The following is a 24,460-nucleotide window of genomic DNA, read 5'->3' as shown; positions in this document are numbered from 1 at the left end:
ACTGCCGTAAAAGCAAAGAGCCGCAACGCGAAAAAAAAAGAAGCCTCACTGCCGTAAAGCAGCGGATGGAGGTGACGGCGGCGGCGCTCAGCGACTTGGGGTAACGGCTGCTGTTGTTGTTGTTGTTGTGGTTGGTGCCGCCGTCGGTCGTCGGGGACGGTTTCACACTCGGGGCTTCGACGTGACCCGCCCCCCGGGCCGCGAGGCTTCCCGGTTGGACTCTGGGCCGACCCGGCCCGCGGGCCGCATCCGGCCCCCCGCGCCTCCCTGGTGTGATTTTTCTAAAAAAAAACCCGCCCACTCCCTCTCCAGTGAACCTTCGCCCAGCAAACACCGGCTTTGCTTCGTGTCTCTCCCCCCCCCCCCCCCACCTCCATGGCAGCGGCAGGGGAAGGGGCCGGGGGTTGGTCAGGTTACTTCCCGACAGACTGCGGCCCAAGGAATTATTATGCTCGAGAAAGCGATCCGCCGGTCGGCTAACGAGTGGGTTCCCGCTCACCGCTGGTGAACAGAGGCGTGTGTCTGGTGTGTGTGTGTCTGGTGTGTGTGTGTGTGTGGGGGGAGGGGGGTGGGGTCTGGGGGGGGGGGAGTAAGGACACTTGACCAATGTTTCGCCCCGACCTGACCCGCCCGGGAATCGAACCCGGGTCCTCTCGCTCGCGAGGCGCGGGGTCTAACCCCCTGAGCTCCGGGGAGAGACTCCACTCTACAAACAAGCAAGTTGTTGTGGTTGTTGTTGTGGTTGTTGTTGTGGTGGTGGTCGTTGTTGTTGTTGTCAGGAGGCCCCTCCCGAGCCGAGTAAAACCAACCGGACCGCTGGCTCCTTCCCCCACCCACACCCCCCCGCACCCGGCCCCCCCCCACCTGCCCCCCCCACCCGTGCCCCCCCCCACCCGTGCCCCACCCCCCCCCCACCTCCTGACCCACCGATTTACTGGACAATCAGTCCGAAAAAACAGCCATAGGTGTCAGCTCAGCTGCTCAGTCTATCCACCCGAGTCACAAAATAACACGTGGAGTCTCCCCGTAGCTCAGGGGGGGGTTAGACCCCTCGCCTCGCACCCCACAGGCCCTGTAGCTCAGGGGTTAGACCCCTCCCCTCGCACCCCACAGACCCTGTAGCTCAGGGGTTAGACCCCTCCACGCACCCCACAGGCCCTGTAGCTCAGGGGTTAGACCCCGCGCCTCCCAAGCCAGAGGACCCGGCTTCGATTCCCGGGCGGGTCAGGTCATGGCGAAACATTGGGCAAGTGTCCTTACTACACACACACACACCACAGACACACGCACACGCAGACAGACCACACGCACACGCCTGTGTTTACCAGCAGTCAGTAGGAACCCGCTTGTTAGTTGATTGGGGGTATCACTTTCCGGGGGTAATAATCCCTTCAAAATAATAAGAACTTGGTCACTCAATTCACGACTGCCGCATTTCGCCCACAAAACGCACAGCCACTGCACTTTACAGTATATTCTGTGAAGCGCTTTGAGACGTCTCAACGACGTGATGAGGCGCTGTGTCGAACGCGTGGATTATTTTTATTTTATTGCTGTTTTGAGGCCGGGGGGGGGTGTGGAGGGGGGGGGAGTGGAACAGAGCAGAGCGCCGACTGTGGCTTTGTTGCAGGTACGGGGGGCCGCTGGTGGGGGTCAGTGAGCTGCTGCGGGCAGTGGAGGCCGGACCCTCGTGTCCCCGGTTTGCGGGGCTGTGTGCTTGGCTCGTGGAGGAGCTGAGGGCTGTTTGCTCACTGGAGGAGAGGGTGAGCCCAACCGAAGGTGAACTGCACTTTGAACGATAATAATTCCTGGCGTTTCGTCCACAAAAATGTACAGTCGCTGCACTTTACAGTGTATCCTGTGCTTTGAGATGTTCTTGAGGACGGGATAAGGCGCTGCATCAAATGCAAGAATTATTATTATTATTATTATTATTATCCTGTTTTGCAGGACCCGATGATGCAGAGACGTTTCAGCTGGAGGTGAGTGGGCTGCTGGCAGAGCTGCATGTCCCTATCCGTCTCTCACCACTGGCCCCGTGACCGCCAGGCTGACCAACAAGGAGACCTGCCTCCAGCTGTTGGGTGAGTATCAGGGGTTGATGTCCAGATGTCAGACACTTATCACATGTCCAGATGTTGAGGTAGGGCTTGAAACGTCTGTGAACTTTCACCAACTTTCTCTCCCGTCCAGAGCTTGGATTGTCCGTCCACAAACACACAGTCACTACACTGTACAGTATATCCCGCGAAGCACTTTGAGACGTCCCGGATTATCCTGTAGCTCAGTGGTAAGAGCGCTCGCCTCGCAAGCGAGAGGACCTGGGTTCGATTCCCAGCAGAGCGACACGTTGGGCAAGTTTCCTTACTACACACACACACACTGTGTACTTTTTACCAGCAGTTTACCAGCAGTCGGTAGGGACCCGGTTGTTAGTCGATTAGCGGATCACTTTTCCGGGGTTAATAATCCCTTCAATACATAAGTAAAATAATAATAATCAATTGGTCCCTCAATCCACGCGGTTTGTGGGACGCTGCTGCGCGTGTTTGGCTGCCGCGTTTCGCCCCCAAAATACACACTTGAAAGTATATTCTGTGAAGCGCTTTGAGACGTCTCGAAGACGTGATCGGGCGCTGTGTCAAATGGGTGATTGTGTGCCCTGTAAACCCGGCTGTTGTCTGCTCGCAGGGTTCCTGAGCTCGGAGCTACAAGCTGCCAGGTGTTTGTATGGCCGCCAGTCCCCAGCCCCGCGGGAGGGGGAGGTGGAGGAGGGGGGAGATGTGGACTGTGAGCTGCGGAGTCTGTTCACAGACCTGGGCCTGGCCCAGCCCAGCCCACGCACCTCCCTGTCACAGCTCCTCACGCAACTCACAGCCAAGGTGAGCACTCGCCTGTCCCGACAACAACAGCGACCCTTCACGCAGGGCAGCGTCCCAGAGCGCTTGACATTGGGGGAGCCCGACACCGAGCCGGGGGTGGGGGGGAGGGCGGAGGTGATTGTTGGCACTGGTCAAAGAGGAAGGTCTTCAGGCACGACCTGAAGATGGGGAAGGAGGGAGTGAGGCGGAGGGAGGGAGGGAGAGTGTGAGTGTTTCGGGATGTAGTGGCTGAAAGCGTAGCGGCCATCGATGGTGGAACGGAGGGCACGAGGGACAAGAGGGAGGCCGGAGCCAGTCGAGTTGTGGGTTGGGGAGTTAGCAGGTGGGAGAGGGAGGAAGGTGACAGGGCGTGAAGAGTGAAAGGATGTTGAAATTGATGCGTTCTGCGATAGGGAGCCAGTGGAGGCTGGCGAGGGTCGGGGTGATGGGGGGACGGGGTTTAGTGTGTGTGATAGGGAGCCAGTGGAGGCTGGCGAGGGCTGGGGTGATGGGGGACGGGGTTTAGTGGGGGTGATAGGGAGCCAGTGGAGGCTGGCGAGGGCTGGGGTGATGGGGGGACGGGGTTTAGTGGGGGTGATAGGGAGCCAGTGGAGGCTGGCGAGGGCTGGGGTGATGTGGGGGGACGGGGTTTAGTGGGGGTGATGGGGAGCCAGTGGAGGCTGGCGAGGGCTGGGGTGATGGGGGGACGGGGTTCAGTGTGTGTGATAGGGAGCCAGTGGGGGCTGGCGAGGGTCGGGGTGATGGGGGGGACGGGGTTCAGTGTGTGATAGGGAGCCAGTGGGGGCTGGCGAGGGTCGGGGTGATGGGGGGACGGGGTTTGGTGTGTGTGATAGGGAGCCAGTGGGGGCTGGCGAGGGCTGGGGTGATGGGGGGACGGGGTTCAGTGTGTGTGATAGGGAGGCAGTGGGGCTGGCGAGGGCTGGGGTGATGGGGGGACGGGGTTCAGTGTGTGTGATAGGGAGCCAGTGGAGGCTGGCGAGGGTCGGGGTGATGGGAAGCTTAAATGCCTCGTGTAAATAAATGGCTGAGATATTTTGATGGAGCTGAGTATTAATCAGCTGATTGCCTGGTATCGTGATGACGCTCGTGTTTCACTCTAGGTAAGCGAGGTGGTTGCTGAGCAGGATGTGGGGGCAGCACTGCTCACCTGTTCCCTGGAGCCCGCACAATGGGTACGTGTGTGTGACGGCGTGTGTGTGACGGGGTGTGTGTGATGGGGTGTGTGTGATGGGGTGTATGTGGGTGTGTATGAGAGACAGAGAGACGGTGTGTTTGTGTGTTTGGGTGGGGGGGGGGGGGGGAGAGGAGATATGTGTGTGATGGGGGAAGAGGAGGTGTGTATTTAATGGGTAATAATAATCCTTACATTTGATAAAACACCTCATCACGTCTTCGAGACGTTTCAAAGCGCTGCACAGGACAAGTGAATTGACTGTGTACCTTTGGGGCTGTGTTACAGGAGCGACTGGAGGTGATCGGTGAGGTCTTGGGAAAGGATTACGAATGTCGGAAACAGATGCTGCTCCATCGCCTGGACCTGACCATCCAATCCTTCCGCTGGTCTCCGCGAGCCGAGGTCAGCTCGTCTGCTGCTCGTGAAAGACGCTGTTAATTGACGCTTCTCCTGGCTTCTGGGTGAAGCAACGGGAAGCAGCCCGTGTCCTGTCCCGCACCAGCCTCCGTGAGCCCATCGCGTGCCCCCGCGCCCCCCCAAGCTCGCCCGGCTCTACTGGCTGTATAAATGCCAGTTGTTGTTGCTCTGGGGCTCAGTGGCTGTGTTTGTCCTGTTAGGAACGTCGAGCTGCCGTGAGGAGTGTGTATGAGCCGCTCAGGCGAGAGCTGAGTGCGAGGAGCCATGTGACCCTCGCCCATGTGCTGGCCGCTCGGCACGACCTGTCCATCGTCACCAAGACCACCAGCCTCGCCAGCCGCAAACACACAGCCTGCGCCATCAACAAGGTCGGCACAGCGGGGTGGGGGGAGGGAGCCCGGAGCCAGCGGGCGATGGTGTGGTCGGCAGGGGGTGGGTGGAGCTAGTGGGGAGGCAGTGTGGTAGGGGGAACGCGGGGCCTGGTTGGGGGAGGGAGGAGGTAGGCCTGGGAGGGCGACGCTGGCTGGGGGAGAGGGTGGGGCCGGCTGTGGGGAGTTGGGGCTGACTGGGGAAGGGTGGGGCTCGGGTCCTGGAGGTGGAGGGGGCGGGACTGGCTGGAGGCGGGGCTAGCCACACTGACTCGCTCTACTCTCTCTGTAGGTTGTAATGGGGGCTGTGCCAGACCGGGGGGGGCGGCCGAGCGATTTGGAGCGTCCGATGCCCACGTGGGACGGTCCCCGCGGTGAAGGGGGGCGAAAGAGGAACAAACAGAAGAGGGGCAAAGGGCACAAACAACCATGAAAAGCCTCCCCTGGGGGAGGGGCAGACACACAGCAAACCCCGGGCGGGGGGTACTTTGATTGCGTCTGATTTTCTCAAGGAGACGTCTACAGCCCCTCATTCTGGGGGGGATTGTTGTCAATTGTCAATGAGATGGTGGGTGGGGCTGGGGGCAGAGCTGGGGGCTGGGGGGGTGGGGGGTGAGAGGCCTGGGAGCACTGTGGAGTGGGGGAAGGGCTATGTGACAGGGTGGGGGGGGGGGCTGGGCAGAGCTTGGATGGGGCGGGGCAGGGGGCAAGGCAGAGCTGGGGAGTGGGGTGGGGCAGAGATGGGGCTGGGGCTGGTGGGGGGGGCGGGGCACGGGGCCACACGGGGCCATTCAGTGACGAGATTGGCACAAAAATAGTTTTGTAAAAATGTATATTTTCAATTTGCCGCCACCAGACTCGGGTGTTTATATTTGACTGGAATGGTTCTCTGACATTACATGGACTAATCATAGGGTGTGTGTGTGTTTCTCACACTCGCACACACTCTCATTCACACACTCACTATAATTACCCTCTCACTCACTCACACACTCGTTCTAATTACCCCTCACATCGCTGTCATTACCGCAGGGTCCCCTCAGAGCTGAATTGGCCCCAAGGTGGCATGTTTGGCAACGGAATGTGGGGATCGAGCCCCGCGCACCCCCCCCCCCACTCTGTGAGGGTCTCTAGTCCCGGTTCCTGAGCCAGGCTTCCAGGGCATCTCAGCCCAACCCGGCTCGGCTCATCAGCAGGACCTGGAAGGGCTGACCAGTCACTGGGGGCCGGGAATCCTCCCCCTCAGCTCCTGCTAACCCCACAGCCAAAGCCCTAACTAACAGGGAGGGGGGGGGGGTCCCAGCTGGACAAGCAGCGGGAACGCTTGGCCAGACAGCGCTCGCTCTCTCTCGATGGCTGAGCTGTGTCTGGGTTTAGCTGGTTAGACTCCAGCAGTTACCCCAACGCACACTCGGGGGTCCTCCCAAGCCTTGGCTCTTGTGAACCTGTGCTTAGTACTCTCTGAAATTGGGTGAGAAGGAGCGCATTCCATTCCAACAATCTATCTCACCAATGTGCAGTGGGATGTGGGGAATTCTCAGTTGGGTTTGGAGACTCTTAAGCAACGGTGACGTATGTGTCAGACACCCGGTCACGGTGACGGGTTTCCGTATGCATCAGACACCCGACCGGTCACGGTGACGGGTTTCCGTCTGTGTCAGACACCCGACCGGTCACGGTGACGGGTTTCCGTGCGTGTCAGACACCCGGCCGGTCACGATGACGGGTTTCCGTGCGCGTCAGACACCCGGCTGGTCACGGTGATGGGTTTCCGTGTGTGTCCGGCTGGTCACAGTGACGGGTTTCCGTGGGTGTCAGACACCTGGCTGGTCACGGTGACGGGTTTCTGTGCGTGTCAGACACCCGGCCGGTCACGGTGACGGGTTTCCGTGCGTGTCAACACCCGGCTAGGCGAGAAAAAAAAAAGGAATTCCCCTCACCGCAGAGTTGGAGGTGGTGCTGTTGACTGCCCTGAGGCTCAGTGAGTTCCTGATGCCTGAGGTCAGGCCGCACCTCGTTGAGGGTAACTGAGGCCGTGTTTGATGCTGTCGCTTTACGAAGGATGTAATCCGAGCGATGGCCAGGCCGGTGGAAGGTGAACTAGATGGACCTTGGTCTTCTTTCGCCCAGAAAATTCGTATGGTGATGTGTCTGCGCTTTGGGGCACTACCCCGGGGTGAAGGGCGCTCTATAAATGCAAGTTATTGAGACCCTCGGCACCTGAGCTGTGGAGGCCGTCGCTGGTGCGGATGAGTTTATCGTGGAGCCTGCTGCACGTGCAGATTGTCCATTTGCTCCACAATCAGGGTGAGGGTGGGGACTCCTTGTGAGCTTCTCAGTACCTGCACCTCGGCCTGGAGAGCCCTGACCTGGGCCCGGAGACTGCTCAGCTCCTCCTCCAGCAGCCGGGTCTCCCCGGGGACCAACCTTTGCTCCTACAACAACAAGAAGTTACATTTACTTTTACGTCGGGAGGACATCCCAAGGCGCTGGATGGTCAAGAGATCTGCACCCGAGCTGGTAGTTGGGATCAGGAAGGATGGAGGGTGTTTCCGGGGGCGTCGCTGGGTGCAGTTGGCTGCCGTGTTTCACCCATAAAACAAACAGTCACTACACTTTCACAGTGTATCTGTGAAGCGCTTTGAGATGTCTGGGTCAAATGTAAGGATTATTATATTAAGCACGTGTCTCGATCTCCGTCTCTCTGCTCACCTGCTGAAGGTTCTGCCATCTCTGTGAGCAGCGTTCACACCCACTATTGTTGGCTTCTCGTTGGCTGGCTCTCGTGCCGTGGGGCTGGGGGTTGGGGCCGTGCGGCTCAGTGTGTAAGGGGCTACTCTCTGCACTCTGGGGGCTTGTGGCCTGGGCGGTGGTCTCGGTCTGTGTGAATTGGTGCATCACAGGAGGCTTCACTCTCACGGAAATGGGGTGGGCTACGCGGCCTATCATTAACACTATGCGGTCCTTCACATCGTCGCGATGACACTCCCTGATGATGTCCTCCACACCTGCAACACACCAGGACACACTTACACACCCAGCCCGACCTAACAGACCAAAGCTCCCTCTAAACTCCCCAACCCACACTCCCAAGTTCGGGTGAATACAGGGGCAAGGGGTATGTGTACGGGGGCTCTGTGTATGGGAGGGGGCTTTGTGTGTGTGTTTGGGGGGGGTTACCTGTGCTGGTGCTGCTGTTGCTGACGGACACAACACTCTCACAATGTGGGGTCTTTGTCCGTTTCTTGCATTCGAGGGTCACCTGCTCCACACACTGTTTGTGACAGTTAATTCCACAGTCTGTAGGTACACAACAAGAGTCACACACAGCCCCAACACACACAGCCCCCCCACACACAGCCCCCACGCACACAGCCCCCACGCACACAGCCCCCACGCACACAGCCCCCACGCACACAGCCCCCACCTCCACGGCTAACGGGAGTAAGCGACGCTCACCCTGACACCTGTAGCCCTGTTTGGTGACGCCCCATAGCTATGGAGGAAAGAAAATGAATTGAGAACAGGTCGGTGCAGAGAGAGGAGAGTGTGTGAGCGCCTCCGGGACACTATACCTTGTGAAGGGCGCTGTATTGTGCGATGGTGTGCGTGAGTGTGTGCAACAGTGTGTGTGTGTGTGGGAGTTAAATTTATTTATTAAATAAATAATAATTTGGTCACTTCAACCCACGGCTGTTTGTGGGGACGTCGCTGGGCGCAATTGGCTGCTGCGTTTCGCCCACAAAACACACAGTCACTACACTTTATAATGTGTCCTGTGAAGTGCTTTGAGATGTCTCGAAGACGCAATAAGGCACCGGGTCAAATGCCAGGATTATTATTATTATGTCGCTGGGGCTGTGTGTTGCTGTGCACACAGTCACTATACCTGTTGTAACTGGCGCTGCGCGGGTGGTGACTTACAAACCCGGTGCACATGTCACAGAAGGTGGGCCTCATGAAGGTGTTCTCCTGGAAGCTGTGACGCTGGCCAGGCCGGGAGCAGAGGGCACTGCCCCTCATCAGGTGCCCGGTGATCTCCTCCCGGCTCAGCAACCCCTCCCTGGAACACACGGGCACATGGCACACACACACACACACACACACAGCACAGGGACACACACACAGAGACACACACACAGAGACACAGGTCAAATAGGGCAGCACAGCCTGGGGTGTCCTCAATGCACACCACACATTGTCCCGTCCATCCTGCCCACTCTGCCCCTCTCCCAGACCCGCCCCTCGTCCAGCCCCGTATCTCTCCCAGCCCCGCCACTGGCCCCCGCTCACCGCTGTGGGTTGAAGGGGATGGCGAAGGGGAAAATGGATGCGATTTTCTCAAACTCCTCGTGACTGATGTAGCCGTCCTGATCGTGGTCGTAATTCTTAAATACAGACTGAGGAGCCGAAGCAGAGATTATAATCCCACATTGTCCATCACAGCCCCACATTTCCCCCCCCATCTCAGCCCCACAATCCCCCCCCAATCACAGCCCCACAGTCCCCCCCATCATAGCCCCACATTCCCCCCCCATCACCCCCTGCTCGCAGCTCTACCCCTCACCCACCATCACACACACACAACCTCACCCCCATCACAGCCCACCCCCACCATCACCCCTAAAGACCGATTGTGAGACTCACATCCACCATTTGCTGTACGTGTTTGCCGACGGTCACAGCGTCCAGTTTCCGGATCACGTCCAAGCCCCAGTCACCCAGCACTGGGGGCTTACAGGGGGTCACTGGCTGTAACACAGTCACTGTCACCGTGTGCAACCCCTCCTCCCGTTTGTGCAACCCCTCCCCCCGTGTGTGCAACCCCTCCCCCCGTGTGTGCAACCCCTCCCCCCCGTGTGTGCAACCCCTCCCCCCCGTGTGTGCAACACCTCCCCCCGTATGTGCAACCCGTCCCCTCGTGTGCAACCCCTCCCCCCGTGTGTGCAACCCCTCCCACCGTGTGTGCAACCCCTCCCTCCGTGTGTGCAACCCCTCCCTCCGTGTGTGCAACCCCTCCCCTCGTGTGCAACCCCCCCCACCCCGTGTATGGATTCTCACCGTCCGATGGGTTCTGGGTTCCTTTGCGTAGGAGAGTTCGTAGATTTCATCCTCAGTGTAAAACAGGTCAAGCGATAACTATAGAGAGAGACAGACACAGAGGGTCACAGAGACTCTCAGCCCCACCCCCAGCCCCGAACCCTCAACCCCTTAACCCTCAAGCCCCATTACCCCAGCCCCTCCCCCCTCACCGTGAGCAGGTGGAGCAGGTCCTTGTTGGCTTCAAAGGGGGGTTTGTGGCTCTGTGTGGATAGGAGGGGCAGGAGGCGGCTGTGAAGCTGGTGTAATTTGCTGACATTGATCTTTCCTTCCACGAAGTCGGGCAGAGCCTCGCTGAGCGACACCAGGTCCTTCAGGTGGACGCCCACCACCGGCACCTTGAAGCCGCTGCACTCGCTGAACGCTCGCCGGTAACTCCCGAAGTTGCTGCGCGAGGACAACAGCTCCGTCATCTCAGCCAACGCCTGTGGGGGAGAGGGTCAGCACAGGACAGAGGGTAGACAGTCAGTGCAGGGTGGGCAGTCAGCGCAGGGCAGGCGGTCAGCGCAGGGCAGGCGGTCAGCGCAGGGCAGGCGGTCAGCCATAGTAATACAGTGACACACGGTAACACAGCCGCAGGGGCTCGGGGTTGGGTGGGGCTGAAATTGGGTGGGTGGGTGGGGCAGGGTGGGCGGGGCAGAGGCAGAGGCGGGGCTGAGTGGGTGGGCGGGACTGAGTGAGTGGGGTGGGGCTGAGTGGGCGGAGCAGAGGCAGGGCTGAGTGGGTGGGTGGGGCTGAGTGGGCCTGAGTGCGTAGGGCAGAGGTGGTGCTGAGCGTGTGGGTGGGGCTGAGTGGGCGGGACGGAGGTGGGGCTGAGTGGGCAAGGGCGGGGCTGAGTGGGCAGAGGCGGTGCTGAGCGTGTGGGCGGGGCTGAGCGGCCGGGACGGAGGTGGGGCTGAGTGGGCGGGGCGGGGCTGAGCGGGGCGTGGGAGTGGTAGGTACGAGATGAGTTCGAAAGGTTGACCTTGGAGACGTCCTGAGCGAGAAACGAGCTGGTTTCCTTCAGCCGGGATATTGCGCTGTGACACAGGCCTCCGATCACAGCCATCAGCGTGTTAAAGTTCTGTAACTGACGGAGTTTCTGAAAGGGAGAGGGAGAGAGAGAGAGAGAGACATGTGTTGTGATACACTCAACAACAACAACAACAACAAGATTCCATTTATAGAGCGCCTTTCACGTCCGGAGGATGTCCCAAAGCGCTGGACAGTTGGGTCAGGACCTGAGCATTGGGGGGAAATGGTCAGGGTGAAGGGAGCGAGCGAGGAGGGGGGGAAATGGTCAGGGTGAGGGGAGGGAAGGGAGGGAGCGAAGAGGGGGTAGTCACACACACCTGACACACATACAACACACTCACACAGTCTCACACACACACACACACACACACAGACCTGGGCGACGTGGATGAACTTGGTGAAGACCTCTGCTCTCTGGGCCGCTGTGTGTCTGTTGAGGATCATGAGTTGGACCCACTGCGAGACCCCGTTGACCAGCGAGATGCTGCGCTCCAGTGCCGGGTTCTCTCGCACCGAGCCACACACAACATAATTCCTGTAATCCAGGTACTGCCACCCAGAGAGAGAGCGAGAGAGACAGACACACAGAATGAGAGAGAGAGAGTAAGACACACAGCCCCAGAGAGAGAGTGTCAGTGAGAGAGTGAACGAGAGACCCAAGGTGAGTGAGCGAGAGAATGAGAGCGCGAGTGACCGAGAGTGCGAGTGACCGAGAGCGCGAGTGACCGAGAACGAGCGAGAGTGAGCGAACGAGCGAGCGAGAGCGGAGGGGGGGATTCTCACCGATATCCGACTGAAAGCTTTGAACTCCAAGAAGCTGAGGTGCTCGGCTAGCTCTCCGGGCTCCAGGTGGTCGAAGAGCAGTGAGACTTTCCTCTTCTTGTTGTTGGGCGTCTCCAGCAGCGACAGCCTCCGTGTCCACTGCTGTAGGTGTCTGTGCAGAGAGTCAACAACAGCATTGGGCATTTACACAGCACCTCACGCGAGTTTGTATCCCAGAGCGCCTCACAGTGGCGGAGTCTGACAATGGAGTCCACCCCCTCCCTGACCCCTTCCTACTCACTGAACCCACCCCTCACTGACCTCTCCCCATCCCTAACCCCTCGTCCTCACTGACCCCTCCCCGAGCACCGACACCCCACTCACTGACTCCTCTCCCCCATTGACCCCTCTACTCACTGTCCCACCCCCCGCACTGTTTTCTCCCCTTCATTGACACCTCCCACTCACTGACCCTTCCCCTTAATTTTTCCCTCTCTGATTCCAACGCCGAGCCAGGGGAGAGGGGAGTTGACCGTAGGGGCGGTTGAAGAGGAAGGTCATAAGGCACGACCCGAAGATGGGGAAGGAGGAGGCATGGCAGAGGGAGAGATAGAGGGCGAGTGCTCCAGAGTTTCCTGGCATAGTGGCTGAAAGCGCGGCTGCCGACAGGAGGGGCTGGAGCCAGTTGAGCGGAGGCAGCGGGTAGGGGTTGGGGGTTAAAGCAGGTCAGAGAGGGAGGGGGTGACAGAGCGTGAAGGGGTTTGAAGATGAGTGAGAGGATCTGGAAATGGAATAGACATTGGCACAGTTTCCGTATGTAAATCTATGTAACACGCATGTGCCACTTACATGTTGGATGTGTCAATGAGCTGAGAGTGAGCCTCGGTGCCCTCCCTCCGTACGAACTCCAAAAACCTCAACATAACCAACTCGAGGTCACTGTCCATTGTGAACACTGCTGGGTAGTGAGTGATCCAATATCTGCACAGAGAGAGAGAGAGGGAATGTGAGACAGAGAGAGAGAGAGAAAATGTGTGTGTGTGAGAGGCAGAGAGAGTGTGTGAGACAGAGTGTGAGACAGAGTGTGTGTGCGCGTGTGAGATAGAGAGTGTGTGAGACAGAGTGCGTGAGACAGAGTGCGTGAGACAGAGAGAGATTGTGAGACAGAGACAAAAAGTGTGTGAGACAGAGAGAGTGTGAGACAGAGAGCGTGAGACAGAGAGAGTGTGTGGGTGTGAGCCATACAGACAGAGAGTGGGTGAGACAGAGACGTGTGTGTGAGTCAGAGACGGAGAATGTGTGTGAGAGAGTGTGCGTGTGAGCCAGAGAGAGTGTGTGAGATTGTCCCTGGTGAGGAGAGTGAGATAGTTACCTGATAAAGTGACAAAGCCTCTCTCTCAGGGGGCTTGAGTCCTGGTATGTGACCCTTGTCAAGGATTAAACCTCAGCTCCTGGTCCCAACCCGACCATAGACACTACCCCTATCCTCCACAATACTCCACACCCCCTACCACACCACTCCTCCCCACTCCCAGAACCCCCCCAGACACACACAACGCCCCAAAACACACCACCCCTACTCACGTACACATACCCACACCCTTCCCCTCCAACACACCCACAGCCGCCCCACACTCCCCTCCCACACACATACTGCCACACGCACTCCCCCTCATTCCCCATCCGCCGCCCCACACACAAACACCCACAGACACACATAATTAAGGATATAACTGAAACAGTTTCTGAACGAAATCAGTTGAGGGGACGATCCAGCTGTGCATCATCAGCATCATATCCACCGACTGACTGTTACAGCGTAGGGCACCGTCCTCATCTGGAGACAGAATAATAATAATCCTTGCATTTGATACAGCATTTTATCATGTCGTCAAGATGTCTCAAAGCGCTTCACAGCATCCACTGGAGATGTAGTGTCTGTACATTTTGTGGGCGAAACGCGGCAGCCAATTGCACACAGCGATGCCCTACAAACAGTCCTGGATTGAGTGATGGGATTATTATTATAGTTGTTTATTTTGAAGGGATTATTGGTCAGTAACTGTGAGGATATTAATATGAGATTGACCAGAATGATAGACTAGAAATGTAACTAGGTCAATCCAACCCCAACCCTCGGGACTCTGGTCAGGCGGAAATCACTGAGGTTTGAGGATGGTTAAAGCCTCTTGTTAATTATTGTCAAACAAAAGAAATATTCTAGGTCACGGTTCATGGCCTCCGGAGAATAAGATCAGCCACGTGTGTCACGTAGAGCTTCACTCGGACACCACAGCCCAGGCATAAGACAATAAGATGCATTGAGTGGAGGCGAGGGCGCTGCCAGGCTCCCTCTGACAGGCTCCCAATAATCCCAGCGCCTCATCACGTCTTTGTGGAATAGCGGTAGCACTGGGTAGCACTGCACACAGCAGTGTCCCACATCAGTCATGGATTGAGTGACCAATTTATTACTATTATCATTTTTTTTTGAAGGGATTATTACCCCCGGAAAAGTGATCCGCCAATTGACTAACAGCCAGGTTCCTACTGACCGCTGGTAAACAGAGTGTGTGAGAGTAAGAAAATTTGCCCAATGTTTCGCCCTGCCGGGAATCGAACCGGTGTCCTCTCGCTTGCAAGGCAAGTGCTGTAACCAATGAGCTACAGGTCTCCCATGCCAACCTCCCAATATCAGGCTTCCCAAAGCCAGGCTCCCGATGCCAGGCTCCCGATGCCAGGCTCCCGAGACCAGGCTGTGGAAAGCACTTACCAAACGAGTGGACACACTTCATGACCAGCTCGTGTAGGCTGAGGGTTTTGGTGAGCTGCGGCACAGACAGGATGGCTTTGCTGATCTCTGCAGGGCTCGGGCATGTCATCCTCCGCCGGCATTCCTCTGCCGGCTCTTCCCAACCAGCAGGCTGTCCTGTCGGGACTTCCTGTCACGCCAACGAGAGACAGTGTCAGTCAGAGGCAGGCATCAATCAGCCACAGACAGGCAACAGATTAAATTTACGCGGCGCGTTTCACGTCAGGAGGGCGTCCCAAGTGTGCTGGACAGTTGAGGATCCGCACCCGAGCTGGTGGTTGGGATCAGGAGGGGTGGAGAGCGGGGGATAGGGGTAGGAGGGTGACTGAAGGCGCGGTCGAAAAGGAGGGTCGTAAGCCGGTCCTCGAAAGAGGAAAGGGAGGGAGCGAGGCGGAGGTAGTGTGGGATGAATGTGAAGGGACTACACCCTTCTATTCCCCTCTTCCACACCCTTCTATTCCCCTCTTCTGCACTCTATTCCTCTCCTATAACCCTCTATTCCTCTGCTATAACCCTCTATTCCCCTCCCACACCCCTCTATTCCTCTCTCCCTTATGTACACATCGAATTTCCTCTTGAATATGTTGATGTTTTTGATTCAAACCACAACTTCCGGCAGCGAGTTCCACATTCTCACAAGCTTGTGTGTAAAGAAGTTCCTCACTAAACTCACTATGAGCTCCGTTCCTGATGCGCTTACCACTCGCTCCCCACAGTCACGCCAGTAAATTAGACCTGTAGGTCAGTGATTAGAGTACTTGGCTTGCAAGCAAGAGGACCTGGGTTTGATTCCCGGCAGGGCGAAGTGTTGGGCAAGTTTCCTTACTCCACACACACGCCACTGTTTATCAGCAGTAAGTAGGAACCCGGTTGTTAGTCGATTGGCGGATCGCTTTCCCGTGGGTAATAATCCCTTCCAAAAAAAATAATGTGGTCACTCAGTCCACGAATGTTTGTGGGACACTGCTCTGCACAATTGAGTGCCGTGTTTCACCCACAAAATACACCGTCACTACACTTTACAGTATATTCTGTGAAGCGCTTTGAGACATCTCGAAGATGTGATAAGAGGAAGGTCTTTAGACAGGACTTGAAGGAGGCAAGGGAGGGGCGGGTGTAAGGAGGAGGGATTTTGGGATAGAGTTCCAGGGTGTGGGGGCAGAGATGCTGAACCTCCGACTGCCAATGGTGGGGCGGGAAGTGGGGGTATCTGAAGCAGGCCGGTGTCCACCGAGCGGAGGGAGTGGACAAGCTGATTGGGGGGTCACAGAGGTAGGGGGCAGCAAGGACCATGGAGTGCTTTGAAGGTGTATATGAGGGTTTGAATTTGATTCTCTGAGGGATGAGGAGCCAGGAAGAGGAACAAGGGGAGAAGGTCACGGTGCAGGAACTCAGTAAGGGTGAAATAAGTAGGTGAGAGAATGAAATCAGTCAGGAAGTTGTGGTTTTGTGACGTCTGACCTACAATAACTGGAAAGGAAGAGACAGGGGAGGAGTCCGCAGGTCTGAGGGCAGTGAAGTTGGAGAAAGCAGCAACGAGGCTCAATATCAGTGCAGTGGAGGGAAGCAAGGCTGTTCGTCTACATGTGTCTCTCTCTCTATGTGTGTGACTCTATCTGTCTCTCTGTCCGCGCGTGTGTGTGTTGTGTGTGTCCGTGTGCGCGTGTCCGTCTCTCTATGTGTGTGTCTATGAGTCTGCCTGTATGTGTGTTTCTGTATGCATCTACGTGTGTGTCTGTGTTTCTGTCTCCCATTTACTGGCCAGCAAACAGAAGTCAGATTCTTAACGGTGAGTTACCAAGAGCCTAGGATGGCGGTCGGACGTAATAAGGCGCTATATCGAATGCAAGGATTATTATTACTGTTATTATCTACAATAATCCTTTAATTTTATATAGTGCCGTATCTGAGCGACCTCTAACCTGGGTTGGGGTTTGGAGGTCATAAGCGAGGAGCTAGGGCAGTGTTGCAAACCGACCTCATTGCAAAACCTCAAACGGCATTGCCATTGGTGGCCGCTCAGCATTATCTGATCTCACAATGAGAATAGACTCACAACGAAATGCGGAGGGCTGCTTCTTCTTGGAACGTTTGCACAATGTCTGGGGTTATGGTTAGAAACTGATGGCCATGTTAGATTGCCTGGTGATGATGTTCCCGGCAGCTAACACGCTGGATGTCTATCAATCTGCTCATACATCGGCTACTGCGTCCACCTACAAACTGACAGTCACTACACTTTATATTAAAATGCTGTGAAGCGCTTTGAGACATCCTCCTGTATCTCAGTGGTTAGAGCACTCGCCTCACAAGTAAAAGGGCTTGGGTTTGATTCCCAGCAGTACGAATAATAATCTAACAGTTTCTCCTTATTTACTCTACCAAAATCCCTCATAACTTTGGACATCTCTATTAAATCTCCCCTCAGCCTTCTCTAAGGAGGACAACCTCAGCCACTCTAGTCCCACCACATAACTAAAGTCCCTCATCCCTGGTTTCATCTCTGACAATGTGGTGCTCTCCCACCCCAACAATAAAAAAATTATACTTGTATAGCGCCTTTCACGTCGAGAGGACGTCCCAAGGCGCTGGACAGATAGGATTACGGACCCGAGCTTGGAGTCGGGATAGGGGAAGATGGAGGGCGGGCGGGGGGGGGGGGGAAGCAGGGAGATCAAAAGCACGGTTGAAGAGGAGGGTCTTGAAGGTGGCAAGGGAAGGGGTGAGGGACTGCGGGATGGAGTTCCAGAGGGTGGGGGCAGAGCGGCTGAAGGCCCACCTGCTGATAGTGGGGCGAGCAAGGCGGGAGATGTGAAGGAGGCTGGAGCCCGCTGAGCAGAGGGAACGAACAGGGTGGTGGGGGTTAGGTCGGAGAAGTAGGGAGGAGCAAGACCATGGAGGACTTTGAAGGTGAGGACTAGGATCTTGAACTATATCCTTTGTGTGATGGGAAGCCAGTGGAGTTGGGCAAGGATGGGGGTGATAGGGTCGCAGAGCCTAGTGCAGGAGAGGACACGGGCTGCAGAGTTAGTTCTGGATGATCTGCAGCCTGTGGAGGGAGGAGTTGGGGAGGCCGACAAGCAGTGAATTTGCATAGTTGAGCCTCAATGTAATGAAGGCATGTATGAGGATTTTGGTGGCCTGTGGTGTGAGACAGTGTTGGAGCCGTATGACGTTATGGAGGTGGGAGAACGCGTCATGATGCAGATGTGGGGTAGAAAGGCTGGTTGAACAAGACCCCAAGGTTCTGGACTGGCTTAGCAAAGTGGAGTGTGCAACCATGGATGGTGAGGAGCAGTACAGTGCACTGGAGCATTAACCTGGCCCTTGAGCTCAAATTCTGAACATGGGGCTTGAACCCACAACCCACCTTCTGACCAGGATGAGAGCAGAAGCGAGTGAGCCAGGCTGATACCTGTTTGTCTCCAAATGTCTTTTCCAGTGAGTGTCTGGTGACCTGTCGCCCTGACCCTGACTGTTGAATGACCAAACTGCCTCACCAGAGCCAAACATCTCACATCATTCATTCATACAACACATTACATTTACACAGCGCCTTTCACGTCAGGAGGATGTCCCAAGGCGCTGGACAGTCAGGGATCTGCATCCGAGCTGCTGGTTGGGATGAGGAGGGGCGGAGGGTAGGGGTAGGAAGGTGACCGAAGGCACGATTGAAAAGGAGGGTCTTGAGTCAGGTTTTGTAGGAGGCTAGGCAGGTAACAAGATGGAGGGACTGTGGGATGGAGTTCCAGAGAGTGGTGGCAGAGAGGCTGAAGGCCCACCCACCAATGGTGGGGTGGGCTCGGTGGAGGACGTAAAGCAGGTCAGCGCCCGCTGAGCGGAGGGATCGGGTTAGGTCACTGAGATAGGGAGAAGCAAGGCCATGGGTAACACAGTCAATCATCTGTTAGCCACACAGTGAGTGAGAGTCACAGGGTGAGGTAAAGGGATTGGGTGAGTGGGGATGGGGGGGGGGATTTTCAGACAACTTTCACCCAGTCTCAGTGATTGAAGTGTTTGAACCTTCAGTTCTAGGAAATCATTGGCGTCTATCAATGGTTTGGAGACGGTCCCTGAATGTGTCAGACAATAACATGAGATGACTGAGAACCTGGAACTGAAAGTGAAATAGATTCTCTGGGGAGACATAGAGAATGATGAGTGCTCCCCCAGTCTACCCCCACTCTCCCTTGCTCTCCTCACTCTCCCTTCTCCCCAGTCTAATCCCCCTCTCCCCTCAATTCCCTGAAATCCTGGAATGTCTCCTCCACCTGTTACATAGCCACCTCTGCTCCCTTTAAATCCCAATCCAGTCCTCACACATCAACGCCAGATGTGGCCCCCTATCTTCCTCTGCTCCGGTCCCCCATCACTGCCCCACCCTACATGCCTTTGCCCCCAGTTCTCCCTCATCCCTCACAAGAAACCATCACCTGCTGCCTCAACCCCCTCCCCACGCAACTCCCCCTCTTCTCCCCCTACTAGCGCATGCAACAACAAATTACATTTGTATAGTGCCTTTCACGTCCAGAAGAAAATCCAGTCAAAACGTCTGTCCTTCTCCTCTGGCTCCACTCCCCCTCAAACCACTGTCATCATCCCCCTCCTCAAAATCCCACCTTTGATCCCTTGATTCTCACAAACTCTCACGATCCCAACCCAAACCTCTCCTCTCAAGTCCTGAAATGTCTTGTTGCCACCCAACCTCGCTCACACCTCTCCCCCACTCCCTACTCGAGCCCCTCCAGCCCTGCCCAAGGCACAGAGACAATGCTTGGTAAGGTCACAATGTTTTCTCTCTCTTTCTTTCTCTGTGACCAGGATTCCCTCTGCCTCCTCATCCTCCTGGACCTCTCCACCACATTTTACACAATCGACCATGACATCCTCCTTCACTGCCTCACCTCCTTCATCCACCTCAGTGGGACCGCACTAACCTATTCTGAGTCCTATGTAACAAATTGCCTTCACTTTATCTCCTCAATCGGTTTCTCCTCCCGCCCTCACTCGGTTACCTGTGCTGCACCCCAGGGTATCCATCCTTGGCCCCCTACTTTTGCTCATCTATATGCTCCCTCTCAGTGAGGTCATCCACAGACATGGGGTCAACTTCCACATATATGCGGATGACACACAAATCTACTTCTCCTCCTCCAGCTGCGACTCCAGGTCCGCTGATATTCTCTTGGCTTGCTTGTCATCAAGGCTGAACGGGCTGTAGCTCATATTTCTGTAGCAGAATGTTGACAAAATGGAAACCATACTCCTCGGCTCCTGCCAACGTCTTCTTACCTGCGACTCCAATCTCCTTTCATCCAAAGGGTGACATTTCTGACAACGCAGCATTCTCTAACACTTCACTGGAGTGTTAGCCTAACCTTCCGCCTTTCCCTCAGACTCACTCCATCCAGGACCGCTTTCTTCCACTTTCGCCACATCACCCGCCTCTGACAGTACCTTACCCAGACAGCCAAAACCCTCGTCCACACATTCTTCACCTCCCGCCTCGATTATTCCAATACCCTCCTTGCCGGTCTTCCCAGCTCCACCATTCAAAAAATCCAATTAATTCAACCACTCCGTTGACTGTATCCTCATCCACACCAAACTCCGCACCCCACATGACCCCACTGGCTCCTGTCACAGAATGGATCGATTTCATTCACGTGCGAATCAACTCACGCCCCAGCGCCTCCCTACTTCCCTGACCTATTCACTCCCCACCCCTTCGCTCAGTGGGCTCCAGCCTTCCTGCTTCTCTCTCGTCCCCTCCATCGGCGGCCGTGCATCCAGCCACTAACACCCCGAGACTTTGGAATTCTCTGCCTCGATCCTCACCTTGTCCCTTCTTTACCCTTCTTCACATCATAACTGAACGACGACAAAATTACATTTATAGAGCACTTTTCATGTCGAGAGGATGTTCTAAGATACTGGGCAGTCAGGGATCGGGACCCGAGCATGGGAGAGGGGTGGGGTAGGGGTGAGGAAAGGCAGAGAGGTGGGAGGGCGACCGAAGGCACGATCGAAGAGGAGGGTTTTGAGACTGGCCTTGAAGGAGGAAAGGGAGGAAGTGAGGCGAAGGGACTGTGGGATGAAGTTCCAGAGTGTGGGGGCAGAGAGGCTGAAAGCTCAGCCGCCGATGGTAGGGCGGGTCGGGTGGGAGACATGGGGTAGGCCGGAACCCGCTGAACAGAGAGCAGGCAAGTTGGTAGGGAGTCAGCGGGTCAGAAAGGTAAGATGGGGTAAGGCCTTGAAAGTGATGACGAGGATCTTGAATCCGATCCTCTAAGGGATGGGGAGCCAGTGGAGTCGGGCGAGGGTGGGAATAATGGGGTCACAGAGCGTGCTGCGTGAAAGTACATGAGCTGCAGAGTTTTGGATGATCTGCAGCTTGTGAAGGGAAGAGATGGAAAGGCCGATGAGGAGGGAATTTCCATAATTGAGCTTTGATGTGACAAATGCGTGGTACCCGAAGAGCTGATGCTCACCTTCAAAGCCCTCCACGGCCTTGCTCCTCCCTACCTCTGTGACCTCCTAACCCCTAACAACCTTGGCGCTCCCACCGCTCTGTGGGCTCCAACCTGCTTCACGTTCCCCACCTTGCCCGCCCCACCGGTCCTCAGTCTCTCTGCCCCCACCCTCAGAACTCCATCCCATTCCCTCTGCTTCGCTCCCCTCCCTTTCCTCCCTAGAGACTCTTTTCGACCGTGCCTTCGGTCACCCTCCTACACCTCCCCTCCCTGTCCTCCACCCCTCCTGATTCCAACCCCCAGCTCAGGTATGGATCCCTGACTGTCCAGCTGGACATCCTCCTGATGTGAAGGGCGCTGTGTAAATGTTGTTGAAGACCTCCCTCTTTGACTTCTGGTGCCTCTGATCATCTCCCCTTTATCTCCACCATCGTTGAGCCACCACAGAAACACACTGTGTTTTAACAGATTGTTGTCCTGACATCCACTCAGCTTTATGCCCCCTTCCACAGCACCAGCTCACAGTGCAGCTCAGTGCCCAACCCAAACCCCCTGCCAACACCTCACACACTCAGCCAATTCACCCACGTTTGTATGACTATGTACCAAGACCTGGGGTGTGCGACACACAGGCGTGTTCTACGTTCAGACACATGTCATTATCATATAATAATAATCCTTGCATTTGATATAGCGCCTATGACATCGAGACATCTCAAATCGCCTCACAGAATATACTGTAAAGTGTTGTGACTGTATTTTGTGGATGAAACTCAGCAGCCAATTGCACACAGGAGCGTCCCACAAACAGTCGTGGATTGAGTGACTAATTTTCTTTAAGGAATTATTACCCCCAGAAAAGCAATCCGCCAAGTGACGAACAACCGAGTTCCTATTTACTGCTTGTAAAAAGAGGCGTGTGGAGTATGGAAATTTACCTAAAGTTTCGCCCCGCACATAAAAGCAGGTGCAAGCCTGAGCTTGCTGCTCTGTTAATAATAATTTTCACATCTGATACATTGCTTTATCACTACAATTGACTAATTGCTTCAAATCTGTCTGTGAAGCACAGTTTCTGTGTAAGTGAACACAGCAGAGCAACGTCTCACAAACAATCGTGAAACGAGCAAGGGATTGTATCGGGGGATTGTCGGTTAGGACACTGGGAGAGGGAGAGAGAAACTCCTTCTCTTTTCCCTGACAGCGCCGCAGGAGAACTTTAACATCCACCTGAACAGGGAACGACTGGGGAATGAGGTTTAACATCTCATCCGAAGAACACCGTTTCTGACAATGCACTCTCTCCCCATCGCTGTGCTGGAACCTCAGCCTGGACTGTGAGCTCAGAGTCTCCGACGTGGGGCTCAACCCACAACCTCCCGACTAGGGAGGGGATGGCAACAGGTCTAACGTACATCAATTGGGTCACCCTCTTCACCCCGTACCCCCACCTGCTGTTAGCCAGTCTGTCACTCTGTGTGTCTATCTGTCTGTGTGTGGTGCTCTCTAACTGAGTTAATTTCACTTCACCATCCTTGCAGCAGTTCCGTGCATGTCTGAATTCACGTCTGTTTCTGCCTGTGTGCGTGTTTTTGCCTGTGTGTTTCTGCCTGTGTGTGTGTGTGTGTGCAACTGTCAGTGTATGCATGACTGTCTGTGTGTGTCTGGCCCAGGCACTGCTCACCTTTTACTTTCTCTTCGGTTCATGTTGAAGTTGTGGAGGCTCTGTCGCTGCTGGGGCTGTGCCTCTGTCTCTGGGTGTGAAAACCCGCTTAGAGCTTCACTTCTCTAAACTGTGGTCTGACGCAACCCCTCCCCCCCCCACTCTTGCACCAGGAACTGATCAAAGCCACAAGCAGCCTCACACTACCTCCCCACCCCTAACTTGCCTCCATCCTCACCCCCCACAACGACAGCCCCATCCTTCCCACCCACCCTCACCCTGCTCACTGCATCAGCACTGGTCCCCGGGGGAGGTGGGTTCTCAGTGTTTTATGTGGTCCCTGCTCCCATCATAGAAGTCTCCTCCCCCACCCCCCACCTCCATGGGTCTCCTTGGAGCTGAACTGGCTTCAAGCTGACGTTCTTGCCAACGGAATGTCAAAACTGAGTCAGCCCTCTGTGACGGTCTTAGTCCCGGTTCCTGAGTGAGGCGGGTTCGTAGTATTCCAGGGCGCTCATTACTGATGACAGCCCAGCCCGGCCTGATTCATCAGCAGGACCGGGAAGAGCAGACCAGTCACTGGGGGCGGGGAGTCATCACGCTCAGCTCCTGTTGAAAAACAAATCCCTAACGGGTAGGGTGATCCTAGCTGGGAAAGCAATGTGAAAGCTTGTGACAATGTGACGAGCTACGTGGTTTTAACTGGTTAGATTCTAGCAGTTACCCAAACGGACACTCTGGGTTCCCCCGCCCACCGAGCCTTGGCTCTTGCCAACCTGCGCCTAATACTCTCCGGAATTAGGTAAGCAGAGGGCATTCCTCAGGGGAGAAAGAGAGAGAGAGAGAGCGCTCATTCCATTCCAATAGACATGAATTTCCACAAGTGGGTGGCAGGCAGGGATTTCTTAGTCTGGTTTGAATGTGTGAAGCCTGGTGCCCCAAAAACAGGAATTGAGCAGCACAACTTGGAAGTTTACAGATGACACAAACACAAGGAGGGAAACGACGGGTGGTGGGTGGGGAGTCAGCCAGGCTCCTGCTCTTTCAGATAAGCTTTCCCACTACTTGTCCACCCTGGACCACCTGAGCCATCGGGTTTTGCACTGTGAGGTTAACAGGAACCAGCTGCAAACCTTACCCACTGAATAAGCTTGCATTAACTTGTCTGCATGTATTCCCTTGAGTTTACAGGCGGAGGGTGATCTGATTTGAGTTGTTTAAAATAATGAAGGGATTCGATAGGGTAGCTGCGGAGAAACTATTTCCTCTGGTGTGGAATCCAGAACAAGGGGCATGATCTTAAAATTGGAACTCGGCCATTTAGGGGCAAAGGGGAAGTGGAAATCTGGAACTCACTCCCCCAAAAGGCTACGGATCTATTCAAGACTGAGGTGGATAGCTATTTGTTAGGTCAGGGTGTTAAAGGGTACAAGGCAAAGGCGGGTGGACTTTAGGTATAGATCAGCCACGATCTAATAGAATGGCGGAACAGGTTCAAGGGGCTGAATAGCTTCCTCCTGTTCCTTTGTTTCTATGAATAAAGTGATTTGGGCAAAAGTTTGGATCAACCCGGCCCGGCCTCCCTGACCCCTCCCTCTCCCCCCGATACTCAAGGGGGTGGAGGGGGAGAGGGGGTGTTTGACTCAGCGTATTAGGCCCACCTGGTGGTGTGCGTGAATACTGCAAGTCTCGAGCTCAGAAATTTGTGTCATAGAATCATACAATATTACAGCACAGAAGGAGGGCATTTAAGCCCACTGTGCCCGTGCCAGCTTTTTGGAAGAGGTACCCAATC

At 55.6% G+C, this 24,460-nt stretch overlaps 2 protein-coding genes across 2 annotated transcripts; one reads left to right on the top strand and one right to left on the bottom strand.

Annotated features, from left to right (window-relative positions):
* Window positions 1–65: 65 nt before the first annotated feature.
* On the top strand, window positions 66–5,407 carry LOC103190326 (protein FAM98C). The gene is made up of 7 exons (XM_042345622.1): window positions 66–100; window positions 1,966–2,084; window positions 2,692–2,882; window positions 3,983–4,054; window positions 4,342–4,458; window positions 4,674–4,841; window positions 5,134–5,407. Exons 1-7 carry the CDS (start codon window positions 66–68, stop codon window positions 5,272–5,274), a joined length of 843 nt encoding a protein of 280 aa, XP_042201556.1. The 3' UTR covers window positions 5,275–5,407.
* A 1,345-nt stretch (window positions 5,408–6,752) lies between these two features.
* Window positions 6,753–22,905, bottom strand: LOC103190331 (RAS guanyl-releasing protein 1). The gene is made up of 17 exons (XM_042345623.1): window positions 22,687–22,905; window positions 14,491–14,659; window positions 13,449–13,554; window positions 13,090–13,137; window positions 12,567–12,698; window positions 11,739–11,889; window positions 11,331–11,504; window positions 10,906–11,022; window positions 10,094–10,366; window positions 9,903–9,980; window positions 9,489–9,593; window positions 9,135–9,241; window positions 8,766–8,904; window positions 8,301–8,337; window positions 8,022–8,141; window positions 7,554–7,849; window positions 6,753–7,276 (listed from the first exon to the last, which is right to left on the bottom strand). The coding sequence occupies exons 2-17, from the start codon at window positions 14,597–14,599 to the stop codon at window positions 7,097–7,099; spliced, it is 2,172 nt and encodes a 723-aa protein (XP_042201557.1). The 5' UTR covers window positions 14,600–14,659; window positions 22,687–22,905; the 3' UTR covers window positions 6,753–7,096.
* Window positions 22,906–24,460: the final 1,555 nt, after the last annotated feature.

The sequence above is a fragment of the Callorhinchus milii genome, unplaced genomic scaffold, assembly GCF_018977255.1.
Source record: "Callorhinchus milii isolate IMCB2004 unplaced genomic scaffold, IMCB_Cmil_1.0 Scaffold68, whole genome shotgun sequence".
In the NCBI taxonomy this organism is placed as follows: Eukaryota; Metazoa; Chordata; class Chondrichthyes; order Chimaeriformes; family Callorhinchidae; genus Callorhinchus; species Callorhinchus milii.
The sequence above is the reverse complement of the archived record's forward strand: the minus strand, read 5'-3'. Positions and strand labels throughout refer to the sequence as shown.

What these genes read in the sequence shown, in the direction of transcription:
- LOC103190326 (XM_042345622.1), top strand. Translation starts at nt 66, where the DNA reads ATGGAGGTGACGGCGGCGGCGCTCAGCGACTTGGG. An exon ending in GACCTGCCTCCAGCTGTTGG is followed by an intron (nt 2,085 to 2,691) that starts GTGAGTATCAGG and finishes GTCTGCTCGCAG; the next exon opens with GGTTCCTGAGCTCGGAGCTA. An exon ending in CAGCCTGCGCCATCAACAAG is followed by an intron (nt 4,842 to 5,133) that starts GTCGGCACAGCG and finishes CTCTCTCTGTAG; the next exon opens with GTTGTAATGGGGGCTGTGCC.
- LOC103190331 (XM_042345623.1), bottom strand. Translation starts at nt 14,599, where the DNA reads ATGACATGCCCGAGCCCTGCAGAGATCAGCAAAGCCATCCTGTCTGTG. An exon ending in GTTCAGAAACTGTTTCAGTT is followed by an intron (nt 13,138 to 13,448) that starts ATATCCTTAATT and finishes GACAAGGGTCAC; the next exon opens with ATACCAGGACTCAAGCCCCC. An exon ending in GATGGCAGAACCTTCAGCAG is followed by an intron (nt 7,277 to 7,553) that starts GTGAGCAGAGAG and finishes TTGTTGTTGTAG; the next exon opens with GAGCAAAGGTTGGTCCCCGG.